Source organism: Entelurus aequoreus, linkage group LG27 (genome assembly GCF_033978785.1).
Source record: "Entelurus aequoreus isolate RoL-2023_Sb linkage group LG27, RoL_Eaeq_v1.1, whole genome shotgun sequence".
NCBI lineage: Eukaryota > Metazoa > Chordata > Actinopteri > Syngnathiformes > Syngnathidae > Entelurus > Entelurus aequoreus.
Window position 1 is genome coordinate 22,107,867 of NC_084757.1, and position 20,049 is coordinate 22,127,915.

The window sequence follows — 20,049 nt, forward strand, 5'->3', positions numbered from 1 at the left end:
AACTACCGGTATAGTGAGTTTACATTATTCACCCAAGGAACTTTAGTTATTAGAGTTCCGTTCGGACGGTTTTTCACGGGACACATTGTTGCACTCGTGAGCCACGGATGAGGAGATGCTGCTCCGTTATTGATTGAAGTAAAGTCTGAATGTCATTAAAACAGCTGGCGCCATCTTTTGACACTTCTTCCACTCCTCCACACTTCTTGTAGTGTTTTAAATTTAGGAAAAAAATCAAAACATGACCCCTATAATGCGCCCTATTATCCGGTGCGCCTTTTGTATGATAAAAGACCTAAATAGACGCGCTCATCGGCAGTGCGCCTTATAATCCGGTGCGCCCAATGGTCAAGAAAATACGGTATGTACTAGGGCTGTGAATCTTTGGGTGTCCCACGATTCGATTCAATATCGATTCTTGGGGTCACGATTTTATTCAAAACCGATTTTTTTTTTCAATTCAACATGATTCTCGATTCAAAAATGATTTTTTCCCGATTCAAAAGGATTCTCTATTCATTCAATACATAGGATTTCAGCAGGATCTACCCCAGTCTGCTGACATGCAAGCAGAGTAGTAGATTTTTGTAAAAAGCTTTTATAATTGTAAAGGACAATGTTTTATCAACTGATTGCAATAATGTAAATTTGTTTTAACTATTAAATGAACCAAAAATATGACTTATTTTATCTTTGTGAAAATATTGGACACTGTGTGTTGTCAAGCTTATGAGATGTGATGCAAGTGTAAGCCACTGTGACACTATTGTTCTTTTTTTTATTTTATTTTGATACATGTCTAATGATAATGTCAATGAGGGATTTTTAATCACTTCTATGTTGAAATTGTAACTAATATTGATACTGTTGTTGATATTTATTTTTGTTTCACTACTTTTTGTTTGTTCTGTGTCGTGTTTGTGTCTCCTCTCAATTGCTCTGTTTATTGCAGTTTTGAGTGTTGCTGGGTCGGGTTTGGTTTTGGAATTGGATTGGATTGTTATGGTATTGCTGTGTATTGTTTTGTTGGATTGATTCATTTAAAAAAAATTTTAAAAAAATTTGAAAAAAAAAAAAAAAGGATATTTTCAAAATGAGAATCGATTCTGAATCGCACAACGTGAGAATCGCGATTCGAATTCGAATCGATTTTTTCCCACACCCCTAGTATGTACCATTATTTTTTGCTTTTATCATATCTGATTAATATTGGTATCGGCCCATATTCAAGGCTCCGCTATCGTTATCGTATTGAAAGGGAAAAAGTTGCATCAGGACACCCCTAGTTTACAATTTGTAAGTAGCACTCTAAACTGTCATGCAAGTGTAAAAAGAAGTGAACCTCTGTTTTTACTTAAACGCCACTGGATTGTCTTTTTAATTGGAATTTGACTTCCCTCCTCATACTCCCGGTTTTAAACGTGCTGAGCTGAGGTCTCGTGTGGAACTTTACAGACAAACCCACGAATGCAAACTTTTTAAACACTGGTCCGTGTGTGACTTTCGGCATTTGTTTATGTTTGAGCAATGACTGGAAGAGTGATCCGAGTGGGCGCAAGCAGATGCGATATTTCCTCTTGTTGAGTAGCCCGGCTTGTGTGTGTGTGTGTGTGTGTGTGTGATATATTCAGTGGTGACTCATCAACATGAAGAAAAAGCTCTGGAAGGAACTGCAAAATGTATAAACATGATAACCAGGTACACTTGTGGTCATAACCATAACAGTCTGCTATACGCACTGCACTACAGTGGCTCATTGTTTGCCTCTTCTTCATCCTCCTAAGGCCCCAAAAATGTAATTGTGTGAATGCTCCAAAACATTCATATGGTTTTCTACACCAAAATTCATCTATTTATTAAACTTCCTCAACTTCTTCTTCTTCTCCAGATTTTGGCGCGCTCTGCCTTCCACATTTTTCACCCGATTCAAAACCGTTCCGACTTCAAGCTGTTCAGCCTATTCAGGAATCGCGGGCTTTACCCTTGACAAATTCCAAAAAATTCCCAGATTTCCCAAAATTCCAGGTTTTTGAATGGGACATTTTTCCCCATTCAAAATGAATTGGCCATTTTTCAAGCTTCCACCATTTGCGCATTTTTCCACCGATTCAAACCATTCCACCTTCAACACATTCCACCGTTCTGTAAATTTAAACTACCTTTTTTCCAAGTTCAAAAAAATTCCTGGTTTTCCAAAGTCCTGTTTCCACCCTTTTTTTCCTGGCGACGACTCCTTCCACATTTTTCAACGCATTTCAACCAGTTCCACCGTCAAAACATTCCTCTTAATTAGGACAAAAAAACAAAGTTGGGGAACTTTGAAGAATGTCCCATTGATTTCAATGGGAATTTCCCAAAAATGTGGGAATTTCAGGAAAAGCGGGATTTAAAAAAAAAAAATGTGCACAAATTCAAATGGTCTGAATGAGTTGAAATGGTTGGTGTTGGAATTTTTCAAATCGGTCGAGAAATGTTGAAGTAGTAACATGTTGAATAGAGAAATGGTATTACGGAATTCCTGGAATTTCGAGAAAACCGAGAATTTTTCCAGTTCAAAAAACAACTTTAGGTAACACTTTAGTATGGGGAACATATTCACCATTAATTAGTTGCTTATTAAAGTAACAAAGACTTAATTTAGAGTTATTTGGACACTAGGGGAACATATAAGGATTAGAGTTACTAATAAGCAAATATTCTGAGGTGATTGAGGGAAGACTCTTAGTTAATGGCTTACTGGTTGTATAATAAGGCCATGCAGAATAAGGCATTAATAAGTACTTAATAATCGACAAGTATCAAAATACATTTTGGTACCGGTACTAAAATATTGGTATCAAGGCAACACTAATATGTACATGAGTAACCAAATGTTATATTTTATACCAAAAAAACAATAATTAGGCATGTAGTTAATTATATGACTCTGACACACTATTTATACAGTGGTATTTGGAGGTTCTGGGGTTGTGGCCATTGAATGTATAGTGTTGCGTCTGACCAGTCTTCCCTCCCAGGGAATTAATGTTACTGGTCAACCCCAAGTTCTTTCTGATGACATATATGCAGAGTAAGAAAGACCATCAAGACAGAATAGGAATATTATCATGTTTTACTGAAGCTTCAGTAGACCAGCCCAGACCAATACATTCATACCGCCTTCTCGAATTGGTCTAACATTCAAACGGAAGAGCCAACTTCTTGCACACAAAGAAAGCCCCCACCTGTCCAGAGAGGAACACAGCCTCATTGTTCTACTACAGATAAGACAAAAGGGAGTACTCCAACTCCAACTTCAAGGTAACACACATAGTTTACTTGCGGACATAAGATAAAAAATTTAAAGAGTAGAAATGGAAAAACACTAGCTGCTTTAAACATGACTATGAATAAAGAAATAACTCTTAAACATATATGCATTCTCCACAATAGTCAAGTCAATTCTTACTAATTATGACTTTATTATCATCTAGTCCCGGTTCAAATATATTTGTATGATGTGATAAACCAATTACAAACACAAAGTATAAAGTGGTTAGAGTGTCCGCCCTGAGATCGGTAGGTCGTGAGTTCAAACCCCGGCCGAGTCATACCAAAGACTATAAAAATGGGAGCCGTTACCTCCCTGCTTGGCAGTCAGCATCAAGGGTTGGAATTGGGGGTTAAATCACCCAAAATGATTCCCGGGCGCAGCCACCGCTGCTGCTCACTGCTCCCCTCACCTCCCAGGGGGTGATCAAGGGTGATGGGTCAAATGCAGAGAATAATGTCATCACACCTAGTGTGTGTGGGACAATCATTGGTACTTTAACTTTAAATGACCTCCTTCAGCCTTACTGCCCCACCCGATCCATAAGATCAGCCGATCAGCTGCTACTGACGGTCCCGGACACAAGGCTGAAGCTTAGAGGTGACGGAGCTTTCGCCGCTGCTGCTCCCAAGCTCTGGAACGACCTACCTCTGAGTGTTAGACAAGCCTCCTCTCTTCCTGTTTTTAAATCTCTCTTAAAAACATACTTTTATTCCATGGCTTTTAACACTGAGTGATATCCATCCTGCAATGGCGCCCCATAATACACCTGCTGTGAACCTGGTTTTATGTTTTTATATTTTATTTATTTAGTTTTTATCGTGTTCTGTTTGTGTTGTGTTGTGTTTGCTCGGTTCTCGTATTATCTTTTAACCTGCCCATTGTACAGCACTTTGGCTACCCCTGTGGTAAATTTTAAATGTGCTTTATGAATAAAGTTGATTTGATTTGATTTAAATGCAAAATAATAAAAGCAAAAACAGCCGGAGCATCAAAGGAGTAAATTACAAGTAAATAATATATTTTTCCTCTGTAAATACTTGACTCTGGCCTTCACTGCAACATCTCCTGCTCATTTCCTCTTCCTCCCCATTTCTCCTTTTATGAAGCGGCACGCCAATGCTGCCATTTGCCAGATTATATCCCCGGCTTCTAGGGAAACGGAGATGCATTTTCATATCAAGGCTGCGACTATTATTAGAACTTGAATCAGTTAAGACTGCGAGCCAAGCCCTGCCTGGGAAGACTCGACTGTTGACGAGGGCTGTTTAAGTCAGATGGGGTTTTTTTCTGAGATGAAACACTAAAAAATATTTAACCCCCACTGTAAATTATATCAATTTTGTAACTTTATAAACAAGCAAGTAGTTTGCAATGAACCAAGAAGAAAATAACACTTATAATGAACAGCTTGCTATTTATCAGGGCTTTAACAATAAATCCATTGATCTGAACGTTATTCTGTTTCTTTGATTATTCGTATAAGTGTAACCACCATCATTTTTTTAAAATTAAATCCAGACCACATGGAGTGCACGGAACTTTAAATATGCAAGCATAGTTTCCGCATGGCCGCTGCAATAGGAGCTGTGGTGTGTGTGATACAGTCGCGATCAAAAGTTTGCATACACTTGTGAAGGACATCATGTCATGGCTGTCTTGAGTTTCCAATAATTTCTACAACTCTTATTTTTTTTGTGATAAAGTAATTGCAGCACATACTTGTTGGTCACAAAAAACATTCATGAAGTTTGGTTCTTTTATGAATTTATTACGGGTCTACTGAAAATGTGACCAAAACTGCTGGGTCAAAAGTATACATACAGCAATGTTAATATTTGGTTACATGTCCCTTGGCAAGTTTCACTGCAATAAGGCGCTTTTGGTAGCCATCTACAAGCTTCTGGTTGAATTTTTGACCACTCCTCTTGACAAAATTGGCGCAGTCCAGCTAAATGTGTTGGTTTTCTGACATGGACTTGTTTCTTCAGCATTGTCCACACGTTTAAGTCAGGATTTTGGGAAGGCCATTATAAAACCTTAATTCTAGCCCGATTTAGCCATTCCTTTACCACTTTTGACGTGTGTTTGGGGTCATTGTCCTGTTGGAACACCCAACTGTGCCCAAGACCCAACCTCCGGGCTGATGATTTTAGGTTGTCCTGAAGAATTTGGAGGTAATCCTCCTTTTTCATTGTCCCATTTAAAGCACCAGTTCCATTGACAGCAAAACAGGCCCAGAGCATAATACTACCACCACCATGCTTGACGGTAGGAATGGTGTTCCTGGGATTAAAGGCCTCACCTTTTCTCCTCCAAACATATTGCTGGGTATTGTGGCCAAACAGCTCAATTTTTGTTTCATCTGACCACAGAACTTTCTTCCAGAAGGTCTTATCTTTGTCCATGTGATGTCAGATGAAACAAAAATGAAACTCAAGACAGCCATGACATTATGTTCTTTACAAGTGTATGTAAACTTTTGATCGGGACTGTCTGTGTGGCGTCAAACAGCAGACAGTTTTTAAGAAACATTTTTAGTGTATTTGTATAATGCACACATGTTAAAAGTTCAATTGTAAAGTTTATTTGCATTTGTTTAAAAAAAATGAAGGTTATTGTGAAGTGAATTGGTGAATGTTTATATTCATCTTGGAGAAAGCGAACCATCAGTTTAAATAAATAGTAGTATTTCAGTTTGAGCACATACTGTAATTAAATAGAGGCTTAGTTGGACATTTGTGTGTGGATTGGATTAGTTCTCGCGGAAGAAAGGGCAAATAAATTTGACCTTGGTATGCAACGATGATGGCCCTATCTGTGAGAAGAGACTACATGTTTCGCCTAGGGGTTGTACGGTATACTGGTATTAGTATAGTACCGCAATACTAATGAATCATATTCGGTACTATACCGCCTCTGAAAAGTACCGGTCCGCCACCCCAAGTAGATTAATAATTCATTTTCTACCCCTTGTCCTTAATAATTTTGACAAAACAATAGAATGGAAAATGCCAGCAGCTAAATTAGGAGCCTTTGTTTGCTTACTTACCGGTACTAATAAAAGACAAGTTGTCTTGTATGTTCACCATTTTATTTAAGGACAAACTTGCAATAAGAAACATATGTTTAATGTACCGTAAGATTTGTTGTTATTATAAAGCCAATAATGCAATTTTTTGCGATTCCCTTTTTATTTAGAAAAGAACCGAAAAGTATCGAAATTATTTTGGTACCAGTACCAAAATATTGGTATTGGGACAACACTGGTTTAGCCTGATGCCAACATCTAAGTTATGACCGGTATCTGTTGTTTTTGCAGACACTTACACACAAACATCCCCTTTATGGTCAGGATGCGCTCTCCTGTCCTAGTACACACACACACACACACACACACACAAACACATGCACACACACACACACACACACACACACACACACACACACACACACACACACACACACACACACACACACACACACACACACACACACAGAGACAGACAGGTAGGAACATACAAGCTGATGGTTTGGCTTCTCCAAGTTAGGAGTGACCTGACCTCCTCCAGGAACTTCAGTCCTGTATAATGACACTCGCTTGTAATGAAGCAACTTTTGGTTCAGTAAAGCGTCTCCGGCGTTTCTTTTGATCCAGCCGCACAGTCATGTCACCCTTCTGTCTGGAGGAGGATGACAAGACCAGAAATACTTATCAATGGCAAGCAGAAAGATAGTTTATTTAAACTGTTTCCCTAAAATACACAATGAGGCTATGAAGAACAAAATAAGCAATAGATTGCTTGATTACTAAAACAATCGATCGCTGAGCCCTTGTATTTATTGAAATTGGTCATCCATATATAATTTGTTTACATTCTGCAAATAAATGTAATTTGCAATGGGGATTTTCTCTTTATACTCACTAGTTACAGCATTTAGTAAATCTGTATTAAAGTTGTTTTTTGTTGTTTTTTTTAAGAAAAGAAAATGTATATCATTGAATGACATAGATACTATTTAAAACTGTATATGTTTTGTTTGTAGTTGTGAACTTATAAAAATCAAAAAGTATGATGCTGTACATCTATTTTAATACATAAAACTATTCTTACTGGCCACAATATATGTATGAAAAGCATTGTTTAATAGACAATCTACTAATACAGTCGTTTTATATTAAATTATCATGTTTTAAAATATTCTCCATTTATTATTTAACAATAATCGCTTTAATCTGGCCAAATAAGGTTACAAAAATATTAGAAACCCCTTTCAGCGTGTGATGCACCACGATATTAAACATATAAAGTGAATACTTAGTCTGTTGTTAGATGAGTGCAGGTGTACCTAATGAAATGTCCAGTGAGCTTATGCATTGCTGTTGCTAGGTGGATAAAAGGCATTGAGTTCACTGCAGTATGTCTTAGATAAACTGTACAGCGTGTGCCTTCTCGCCGCCTCTTGTATCCTGCCAATATTCTACTTGACAATCAGCATCTCTTTTCAATGCATCATCATTCAATCACAGTGTTTATCCATCAACAGAGTTTACTGCAGTTTGTCCTTCATGTCTGAAACATTTGGAACTGTGAAGGGTCTAATAATTTCTACAACTATTTTTTTTTTGTGATAGAGTGATTGGAGCACATACTTGTTGGTCACAAAAAACATGTTCTTTTATGACCAAATCTGCTGGGTCAAAAGTATACATACAGCAATGTTAATATTTGGTTACATGTCCCTTGGCAAGTTTCACTGCAATAAGGCGCTTTTGGTAGCCATCCACAAGCTTCTGGCAAGCTTCTGGTTGGCATCACATGGACAAAGATAAGACCTTCTGGAGGAAAGTTCTGTGGTCAGATGAAACAAAAATGTAGCTGTCTGGCCATAATACCCTGCAATATGTTTGTAAGAGAAAAGGTGAGGCCTTTAATCCCAGGAACACCAAGCCTACAGTCAAGCATGGTGGTGGTAGTATTATGCTCTGGGCCTGTTTTGCTGCCAATGGAACTGGTGCTTTACAGAGAGTAAATGGGACAAAGAAAAAGGAGGACTACCTCCAAATTCTTCAGGACAACCTAAAATCATCAGCCCAGAGGTTGGGTTTTGGGCGCAGGTGGGTGTTCCAACAGGACAATGACCCCAAACACATGTCAAAAGTGGTAAAGGAATGGCTAAATGAGGCTAGAATTAAGGTTTTAGAATTGCCTTCCCAAAGTCCTGACTTAAACGTGTGAACAATGCAATTTAGCTGAACTGCACCAATTTTGTCAAGAGGAGTGGTCAAAAATTCAACCAGAAGCTTGTAGATGGCTACCAAAAGCGCCTTATTGCGGTGAAACTTGCCAAGGGACATGTAACCAAATATTAACATTGCTGTATGTATACTTTTGACCCAGCAGATTTGGTCACATTTTCAGTAGACCCATAATAAATTCATAAAAGAACCAAACTTCATGATTGTTTTTTGTGACCAACAAGTACACTACCGTTCAAAAGTTTGGGGTCACATTGAAATGTCCTTATTTTTGAAGGAAAAGCACTGTACTTTTCAATGAAGATAACTTTAAACGAGTCTTATCTTTAAAGAAATACACTCTATACATTGCTAATGTGGTAAATGACTATTCTAGCTGCAAATGTCTGGTTTTTGGTGCAATATCTACATAGGTGTATAGACACCCATTTCCAGCAACTATCACTCCAGTGTTCTAATGGTACAATGTGTTTGCTCATTGGCTCAGAAGGCAGGAAAAAACACAAGAGGCTATATCATCCCTACAAGCCTGTTTCTTATATATATATTTCCCTGAGGGGATTATATATATATATATATATATATATATATATATATATATATATATATATATATATATATATATATATATATATATATATATATATATATATATATATATATATATATATATATATATATATATATATATATATATATATATATATATATATATATATATATATATATATATATATATATATATATATATAATCCCCTCAGGGAAATATATATATATATATTTCCCTGAGGGGATTATATATATATATATATATATATATATATATATATATATATATATATATATATATATATATATATATATATATGTGTATATATATATGTATATGTATATATATATATATATATATGTATATATATATATGTATATATACATATATATATATATATATATATATGTATATATATATATGTATATATACATATATATATATACATGTGTGTGTATATATGTACATATATACACGTTAGGTCAGGAAAAAACACAAGAGGCTATATCTTCCCTACAAGCCTGTTTCGTATATATATATATTTATATTTATATATATTTTTTCCCTGAGGGGATTTTTATATATATATATATATATATATATATATATATATATATATATATATATATATATATATATATATATATATATATATATATATATATATTTCCCTGAGGGGATTTTATCAAATAAAATCCCCTGACTAGCAGGGAAAACTGCAAAACAGGCTTGTTATGGTGTATATCTATGTGTATATATGAGTGTAATATATATGTGTGTGTGTGTATATATATATTTTATTGATTTATTGTTATTTTCTTTAACACTTCTCTGTCTCATTGTGCTGCACAGTGAGATAAACCGGCTGGACCTGGGCCTGACAGTGGAGGTGTGGAATAAAGGGCTGATCTGGGACACCATGGTGGGCACTTTGTGGATCCCCCTGAGCAGCATACGACAGTCCAATGAGGTATAGCATCTGTTTCTGACACGTATGCTTGAACAACACAAAAGTTACTAGTCTAGCATAAAAAAACTGCCCACACTTTGTGAAACCGCATTGAAGTGAGTATAAGCTGACCCTGAATATGATAAAACTTTTTTTTTTACGAACAACCCAAAAAAAACTACTACCCTTATTTTGACAAAATCTTGATTAGCTTTAGACCAACAATTAGAGAAATTGTGAGTTTTGTTTTAAGTAACCGTGCATGGTGGCTGCACCCAATGTATTTGTAATGACTGTATGTATCAACTCATTACGTATTATTCTAACTGATCTTTCTTTTTTGTCACATGGTAAGTGAGTTTGTGTACTTTTTTAGTTATTTCCCCAATATTTATGCACAATAACTCAAATATGGTAACACTGGCGAGAAGTAGAGAATATGGTGTGATTTTTGGTCGAGAACATATTATGCTTTATTCGTTATTGATGTAATTCTTGCCGCTTTATTTGTATATTTTTTATCTGAGATTTCCTGTTCATTTTATCATCTATTATTACACCCAAAAATGTGGTTTCTTTTACTTTTTAAATGTCTATTCAGTCTATTTGTGTTTGACTTTCTCATCTGTATGGTTTGTTTTTTTCTTGGTATGGCAGCCAGAAAGTATTTTAACTTGGATGTTCTGTAAGAATTGTTTGTCTTAACTGCAGTAAAGCAACAATGGATAAGATATCTGGTTTTGGTAGGAGCTAAAAACCTGCCTGCTCTTGTCACTTGACTGACGTGTGTTTCATGAACAAAGCTGAGATTTTCCAATATTCATCCAATCATGTCCAAGATTCCATTCTTCTTTACTGTTTGCTGATAACTATTAGAAACGTAACAAGTTGAGGGGTGTCTGTGTAAATAGGAAAAATATTTTTTTTTCCAGCTCTTGAATTGAAATAATTTTGACGAACCCACCAAAGTACGTCTGGTTTGAAAGAAAAATTATGTATTTTTTCCATAGTTGTTTTTTTTCTTCTATTCCCAGGAGGGTCCAGGTCAGTGGTTGACCCTGGACTCCAATGTGATCATGGCTGAGAATGAGATCTGCGGCACCAAAGACCCGACCTTTCACAGGCTGCTGCTGGACACCCGCTTCGAACTGCCACTAGGTTTGACCTTTTTGGTCCTATTCTTGGTCGTTATCTTTGTTTTGTTTTTTTTCAATTTCTTATTTCTCATTTTCAAGTGTGTCAATCATGATGTGTGTGTTATACGCTGCAGACATTCCAGAAGACGAGGCCAGGTACTGGGCCAAGAAGCTTGAGCAACTCAATGCTATGAGAGACCAAGATGTAAGATCTACTGTCTGGTTTAAGATGCTAGCTTTTAGCTATTGTGTTTTATAACATTAAATGCAAAATGTTAATATAAACTTAAGCTATTACTTCTCTTGGTTCATAATCAATCAATCAATCAATGTTTATTTATATAGCCCTAAATCACAAGTGTCTCAAAGGGCTGATCATAGTGTGTATGGCATACCAGCATACATGCCAACTCTCCCGATTTTCCTGAGAGAGTCCCGAGTTTCAGTGCTCGCATTTCTCACATGTCCTCTGCGCACAGCAAATCTCTGCCGTACATTAAATCATATTCCATCTGAACTCTAGACTAAATAAACACATAACAATTTATTCTGTATGATTTTGCAATGCACCTGTGCATGACTGACAGGTGACAACAAGCGGCCACAACAGACAACAATGATCGTCAACACTTTTCAATTATTCTGTCGAGATGCTTTAAAGCAGGGGTGTCCAAAGTGCGGCCCGGGGGCCATTTGCGGCCCGCAGCTAATTGTTTACCGGCCCGCCACCCATTCTGCAAAAATTGCAAATTTGATAATATTGCAAAAATTTAAAAAAACATTTTAAAAAAGTGGAATGAGGTGAAATCTAACAAGAAAAAGTTGCAATGTTGACACAAAGTTGCCATGCAGGCTGTGTTTTTTTAGTTTGTCTTTATTTTTATTTTTTTTGCCATTGCTAAAAAAAAGAGACTAAAAATCTGTTATAATGTGTTATTACTTAAAAAATATCACTTTAAAGTGTTTTATGTGGAAAAAATATTGCATATATTGTGTGGTTGCCATATAAAAACATCAAAGTTTTATTTGACAAAAGAGCATATAACAAACAAAATAATAGTTCAAGCGTAAAATCGACAGATATATCTGAAGTTGATCTCGTAATTTAAGTGTTAAAAGTAAAAAAAAAACTAATAAAAATGTATCACTTTATGAGTGGGGGACCTTTTGGATCCCAAATATATTTAGTAGGATTTTATTTAACTTTTCACTGTGATTACTCAAAAATATTAAAGACTTAAAATCAATGGTGTCCTGCATTATTGATCTTTTAAGGCTCTAATTACTAAATACTGCATATTTCAGTTTTACTATTCAAAACAAAGTTGTCTTTGACAGAAAACCTTTTTTTTTTTTTACTTTATATCAACCTCAAGTTGATATAGAGATTTACTGTAAGCGTTAAATTAAAAAAAATAATAATAATTTGACTTATTTTTAACAGTTTAATGACTGAGACCCTTTATAGTCCCCAGGAGCCCTAAAGGTTAAAAAAAAAAAATCCATATATTTTGTTAAGGTTTGAAAATGAAAAATATCAAAATGGCCCCCGCATGCTTACATTTTTCCGTGTACGGCCCTCAGTGGAAAAAGTTTGGACACTCCTGCTTTAAAGGATCCATATGTAATCATTTCATGCCAAGTCATTATTAAATGGCCCTGATATGTCAAAAGGCATTAATAAATCATGTTCTTTTCGAATACCTCCTAAAACTGATTACGGTAGTTCAGCCGGGATATTCTCATTTCAAAATTAGATTTACAGCCCCGAAATCTTGTTATTGTTTTCATTTCGATGTCCCGCCCTCTACCGTTTGACCGGTTAGAAAGTCTGCGAGTGTGTCAAATCCAGATTGCCAGTTACACACCGCCACCTTCGTCTGGCTACTGGCACTGGTAAAGTTACTAAACATGTCAGACCTTAGTAAATCTAAAAGGCCTCGTTACGATTCTCAACTTATTCATGACAAAGCCAGGAACAAAACGAGGATTTGCATCGAGGATGTCGAGAAAGTCGTATAACTCCCAACATCACACAAAGTGTAAATTCCAGGTCGATACACTACGACTCCTCAATCAGAGGCGTGTTCAATTTACTGTCATTTATTAAGAATGTTAATTTATGTATATTAACAATGATATTTTTTAAATTAAATTAAAGAAATGCTGATAAAAAATAAATATTTTACAGACAGAAAGTTACAGGAATATATAATAAATTGTCACATATACATTTTTACAGACCCCAAATATGAGAAGACCAACTTTTTCTTTAGGGAAATGTTTTTTTTTTCAATTGTATGTTTGTGTATTTACTTCCCCAGTGTGCCTACCAAGAGGAACAGGAGAAGCCGCTCCATGCGCCATCCACACAATGCTGTGAGTGTCAACCAACCAAGCCTTTAGCTAGGCATTCACTTCTTCATGTGGCGTGTCCTCCATGTGCCCTCTCCACTCCCTCATTCCCTTGCTCATTTGTCAACTGAAAATGAGGCATACAACCGGGTGATGCTGACAAACTGTGAGAGCAGGCCCAGTCTAGTATGAGTGGTGTGACGGATGTGAAGTGACACAGTTTGTCGGACAAAACCTTCCTCGACCCTGTCTGCATCCTGATGACTAAGACTTGTGTATTAAACTGTAGACATCTTTAGCTTCTGGACTGCTCACGTGCTTGATATGTCCATCATTCTAATGTGGTTTTCCGCATCCCTTTATCTCCTGGCAGGTAATTGGAGTCTGTGGGGAGATCAGCAGAGTAAGTCTTTGCACTTCTACCAATAAATCTTTATTTAACGTCTGTGGCTCACCTGATGTAATGATCTCCTTGTGCAATTTCTCCCTCAAGAGACCATTAGCTGCAGTGAAAATGTTTCCTCTTTTCTATGGCTTCCTTTCAGCTTAATGATAGTTTGTTTACAAAACCCAAAACCAGTGACGTTGGCACGTTGTGTAAATGGTAAATAAAAACAGAATACAATGATTTGCAAATCTTTTTTCAACCTATATTCAATTGAATAGACTGCAAAGACAAGATACTTAATGTTCTAATTGGAAAACTAGATTTTTTGCAAATATTAGCTCATTTGGAATTTAATGCCTGCAACGTGTTTCAAAAAAGCTGGCACAAGTGGCAAAAAAGACAGAGAAAGCTCATCAAACACTTATTTGGAACATCCCACAGGTGAACAGGCTAATTGGGAACAGGTGGGTGCCATGATTGGGTATAAAAGCAGCTTCCATGAAATGCTCATTCATTCACAAACAAGGATGGGGTGAGGGTCACCACTTTGTGAACAAATGCGTGAGCAAATTGTCGAACAGTTTAAGAACAACATTTCTCAACCAGCTATTGCAAGGAATTTAGGGATTTCACCATCTACGGTCCGTAATATCATCAAAAGGTTCAGAAAATCTGGAGAAATCACTGCATGTAAGCAATGATATTACGGACCTTCTAGCCCTCAGGCGGTACTGCATCAAAAAGCGACATCAGTGTATAAAGGATATCACCACATGGGCTCAGGAACACTTCAGAAAACCACTGTCAGTAACTACAGTTCGTCGCTCCTTTTGTAAGTGCAAGTGAAAACTCTACTATGCAAAGCGAAAGCCATTTATCAACAACACCCAGAAACGCCGCCGGCTTCGCTGGGCCCGAGCTCATCTAAGATGGACTGATGCAAAGTGGAAAAGTGTTGTCTGTCCAGTCCACATCTCAAATTATTTTTAGAAAATGTGGACGTCGTGCCCTCCGGACCAAAAAGGAAAAGAACCATCCGGATTGTTCTAGGAGCAAAGTTAAAAAGCTAGCATCTGTGATGGTATGGGGTGTATTAGTGCCCAAGGCATGGGTAACTTACACATCTGTGAAGGCACCATTAATTCTGAAAGGTACATACAGGTTTTGGAGCAACATATGTTGCCATCCAAGCAACATTATCATGGTCGCCCCTGCTTATTTCAGAAAGACAATGCTAAGCCAAGTGTTACAACAGCGTGGCTTCATAGTAAAAGAGTGCGGGTACTAGACTGGCCTGCCTGTAGTCCAGACCTGTCTCCCATTGAAAATGTGTGGCGCAAACTTCAAAAATTGGTCTCCTCAGTTCCCAAACGTTTACTGAGTGTTGTTAAAAGGAAAGGCCATGTAACACAGTGGTAAAAATGCCCCTGTGCCAACTTTTTTGCAATGTTTAATACGTTTATGGTAATTTGCAAAAAAAAATAAAATGTAGTTTCTCAGTTTGAACATTAAATATCTTGTCTTTGCAGTCTATTCAATTGAATATAAGTTGAAAAGGATTTGCAAATCATTGTATTCTGTTTTTATTTAAGAATTACACAATGTGCCAACTTCACTGGTTTTGGTGTTTGTAAAAGTAGAGCTTTTCCAGTAACATGTCAAAACGTCACTATTCAGTCCTCCTTACTGCAAAGGAGTAATGTCGCATGTTGTGCAAGCAGACGACGACCCGGACAGCGCTGTGGACGACAGGGACAGCGACTACCGCAGCGAGACCAGCAATAGCATGCCCCTGCCCTTTTACACAACATCTCAGCCTAATGCCTCCATGCATCAGTATCCCATCAGGCAACAGCACTACAACCACTCGTACAATGACGACGTGGACTATGACCACAGAGACATGAGGTAACTCGTCACTGTCGCCGTCTTTCTTAACATGCATCCTCAGGTCACATTGGAAATTGTTGGCAAAGCGAATACAGATCAAGAATGTACTTTCTGGCCACTACATTAGGTACACACACACACAAACTTATACTGTAAGATCCGATACAAGAGCTGTATGCCTTTGCAAAGACAACTAATATGTTCAATATATTTATTTATAATTATCAGCTGTTTTTACGTAGTCGTATGTCATGTGACTTGGCAGTATCTCTCTAAATCAGGGGTGTCAAACGTACGGCCCTAGGGCCGAATCAGGCCCGCGAACAGGTTTTATCCGGCCCGCGGGATGAGTTTGCTAAGTATAAAAATTAACCTGACATTTTTTAATTAAAGAAACGGCTGTTCAAAATGTGTCCACTGGATGTCGCAATAGCAAGTCTTTGTATCTTTGTAGATGATGCTACATACCGTATTTTTCGGACTAAAAGTCGCTCCGTAGTATAAGTCGCACTGGCCGAAAATACATAATAAAGAAGGAAAAAAACATATATAAGTCGCACTGTCGTATAAGTCGCATTTTTGGGAGAAATTTAGTTGATAAAATCCAACACCAAGAATAGACATTTGAAAGGCAATTTAAAATAAAGAATAGTGAACAACAGGCTGAATAAGTGTACGTTATATGAGGCATAAATAACCAGCTGAGAACGTGCCTGGTATGTTAACGTAACATATTATGGTAAGAGTCATTCAAATAACTATAACATATAGAACATGCTATACGTTTACCAAACAATCTGTCACTCCTAATCGCTAAATCCCATGAAATCTTATACGTCTAGTCTCTTACGTGAATGAGTTAAATAATATTATTTGATATTTTACGGTAATGTGTTAATAATTTCACACATAAGTCGCTCCTGAGTATAAGTCGCACCCCCGGCCAAACTATGAAAAAAACTGCGACTTATAGTCCGAAAAATACGGTATGTACAAAATGAACCACATGATGTTAGTACATCAGTCGAGGAAAATGATCAAACTACATAAATTAACATACTGTAATTTGATTTTGATATAATTTTAATCTTTAATCTTTTATCAGTTGACTGATGAACATTATCACATAATTTATACAGAAAATATAAATAATGACAAATAAAGTATATATACTATTAACCGCAACAGGTAATAGTAAAAAAAAACATGATTTTTGCAATTTCAAAATGTGCTTGTTCTATTTTTAAACAAAGAAAACAATCTGAAGATATCTTTATTTTTAAGTTATCGTGCCGTGATTTTACCAGTCCGGCCCACTTGGGAGTAAATTTTTTTCCATGTGGCCCCCGATCTAAAAAGAGTTTGACACCCCTGCTCTAAATGCACCGTTTTGTGAAATTTTAATTTCGTAGTATTACAATCACAATAAAGGTATTTATATTCTGTATGCACTGCATGATGTTCAGTAGAGATTTATTGATTGATTTAATTGAACACAAAGGGCCAGATGAACTAAGATCCAAATACTACGCGCTAGACAGCGTATGCAAAAAATGAAATAGTATGTACTAAGAGTGGCCGTGTTGCGTGTGATCTACTAACATTTTTGTTGAAAAGTGATGCAGACTGCCTTACATAAATGGTAAATGGGTTATATTTTTATAGTGCTTTTCTACCTTCAAGGTACTCAAAACACTTTTTTCTACATTCACCCATTCACACACCATGCGAGGCCCTAACCACGACCCATGAGGAGCAAGGGTAAAGTGGACTAGTGGACACTACGGACGTGACTAGGATGGCAGAAGCTGGGGATCAAACTAGGAACCCTCAAGTTGCTGGCACGGCCGCTCTGTCAACGGAGCCACGTCTTATTTAAATGAGGATTTTGCGTGCACACAGGGCTTTTACCACGGAGACGATCATTTTCTGCACGTTCATTTTCTCACGCTCCTACTTGTGTGCGATGAAATATATGAGTAGAAATATACTCACACTGACAATTTCGGACACTTTTCTTTCACTTTCACATTCTGTGCGCGAGGCTGCGAGGCTGATTAGCACTCCAACAAGTCGATAACATCAACAAAGCGCACATTTGTGCATTTACGCACAGCATAGAACGTTTGGTTGACAAAATGAGACGGAGGAGTGGAAGTTTTTACATGTAAACAAACTGTTGCATCACAGTCCACACTATGGTGAGTTCAAGAACCGCCAAAATTAGTAGGACAAAACGATGTTCACCAAATACTCTCATCAGCGAAGCATACACACAAACATATTAAACAGTTGGCTTTCTAACAATTGGGAAGGTTTGTGTCATGTTTGTCCTCAAACAAAAAACATACTAAAACAAAAAAAAAGATTTTCCCCATCTTTTTCCATTTTCAATCCTTTTTAAAAAAATGCTCCAGGGAGCCACTAGGGTTGTACTTAAGAGCCGCGGGTTGCTGACCCCCGTCTTAGGGTCATTAGTACTCCAGCAAGTCAATAACATTAACAAAGCTCACATTTGTGCATTCACGCACAGCATAAAACGTTTGGTGGACAAAATGAGACAGAGGAGTGGAGGACTTTACATGTAAACAAACTGTTGCGTCACAGTCCACACTATGGTGAGTTCAAGAAGCGCCGAAATTAGTAGGACAAAACGATGTTCACCAAATACTCTCATCAGTGAAGCATACACACAAACATACTAAACAGTTGGCTTTGTAACAATTGGGAAGGCTTGTGTCATGTTTGTCCTCAAACAAAAATCATACTAAAACAAAAATGTTCCCCCATTTTTTTCCATTTTCAATCCTTTTTTAAAAATGCTCCAGGAAGCCACTAGGGCAGCACTAAAGAGCCGCGGATTGCTGACCCCCGTCTTAGGGTCATATCAGGGTCGCAGGTGAGCTATAGCCTATTCCAGTTTACCCTGGACCTTTGCTAGCCAATCACAGGGCACATATGGACCACACAAGCATTCACACTCACATTCACACTTAATGACAATTTAGAGCAGGCCTGGGCAATTATTTTGACTCGGGGGGCCAAATTTAGAGAAAAAAATGTGTCTGGGGTATATCTGATTTTTTGGAAGATGAGGTGGCCGTGGAATGTTAAGTTTTTTTACTGAATGAGACACCCAGAATGTACATGAAAATAAAGAATTTGGTATTTGCAATATTAACTATGACCGATAAAACACTGAATATTGACAACATATGAACGTCACACCCCCTCTCGATCGACATATTTTTTAATCGAGCGAAACGCAACAAAAATGCAACAAACACAGCGAAATATGAACGCGAAGGGTAAAAAAAAAAACACCTTCAATTTAATACGTATATCACTAGGCTAGCCGCTCTGGAAACACTCTGTGGAAACGCTCCCCACCTGCATGCGGTGCTTGGTGCCTGGTCTGAGCTGCTGTGACTTAGATGACCATGCTAACTAGTACATCATGCAAAAGTGCAGATTCCAACCATTGAAATACTTTGTATAAGACTTACAGTCATTTGAAAACATCACTGCACATCATAATGGCAGCTACAGATTCCATCTTAACGATCTAAAAAAAATTATTTGGCAATGTCAGGTGGGCCAGATTGAAAAGCTCAACGGGGCCCTGGGCCTTAATTTGCCCAGGTCTGTTTTAGAGTCTCCTATTAACGTAACATGCATGCATGCACAAGCACGAGACCAAAAACATTGTTTTGTTAAATTAGTGTCGCTCCCAACTAGGGATGTCCGATAAGGGCTTATTGCCGATATCCGATATTCCGATATTGTCCAACTCTTTAATTACCGATAACGATATCAACCGATACCGATATCAACCGATATATACAGTCGTGGAATTAACAACAACAACCAGGTATGGTGAAGATAAGGTACTTTTTAAAAAAATTAATAAAATAAAATTCTTGAATGAAAAATAAAGTAAAACAATATAAAAACAGTTACATAAAAACTAGTAATTAATGAAAATTAGTAAAATTAACTGTTAAAGGTTAGTACTATTAGTGGACCAGCAGCACGCACAATCATGTGTGCTTACGGACTGTATCCCTTGCTGACTGTATTGATATATATTGATATATAATGTAGGAACCAGAATATCAATAACAGAAAAAAACAACCCTTTTGTGTGAATGAGTGTGAATGAGTAAATGGGGGAGGGAGGTTTTTTGGGTTGGTGCACTAATTGTAAGTG

At 37.1% G+C, this 20,049-nt stretch overlaps 1 protein-coding gene across 4 annotated transcripts in view; it reads left to right on the top strand.

The window, feature by feature from the left end:
• unc13a (unc-13 homolog A (C. elegans)) overlaps positions 1-20,049 on the top strand; it is a 168,007-nt gene that overhangs the window by 40,997 nt on the left and 106,961 nt on the right. For all 4 annotated transcript variants that reach the window (XM_062038703.1, XM_062038700.1, XM_062038701.1 and 1 more), the window contains exons 4-9: positions 9,974-10,091; positions 11,105-11,228; positions 11,341-11,411; positions 13,531-13,585; positions 13,935-13,964; positions 15,671-15,857. In XM_062038703.1, the coding sequence (XP_061894687.1) occupies positions 9,974-10,091; positions 11,105-11,228; positions 11,341-11,411; positions 13,531-13,585; positions 13,935-13,964; positions 15,671-15,857 (585 nt within the window). The remainder of the gene's footprint in view (positions 1-9,973; positions 10,092-11,104; positions 11,229-11,340; positions 11,412-13,530; positions 13,586-13,934; positions 13,965-15,670; positions 15,858-20,049) is intronic.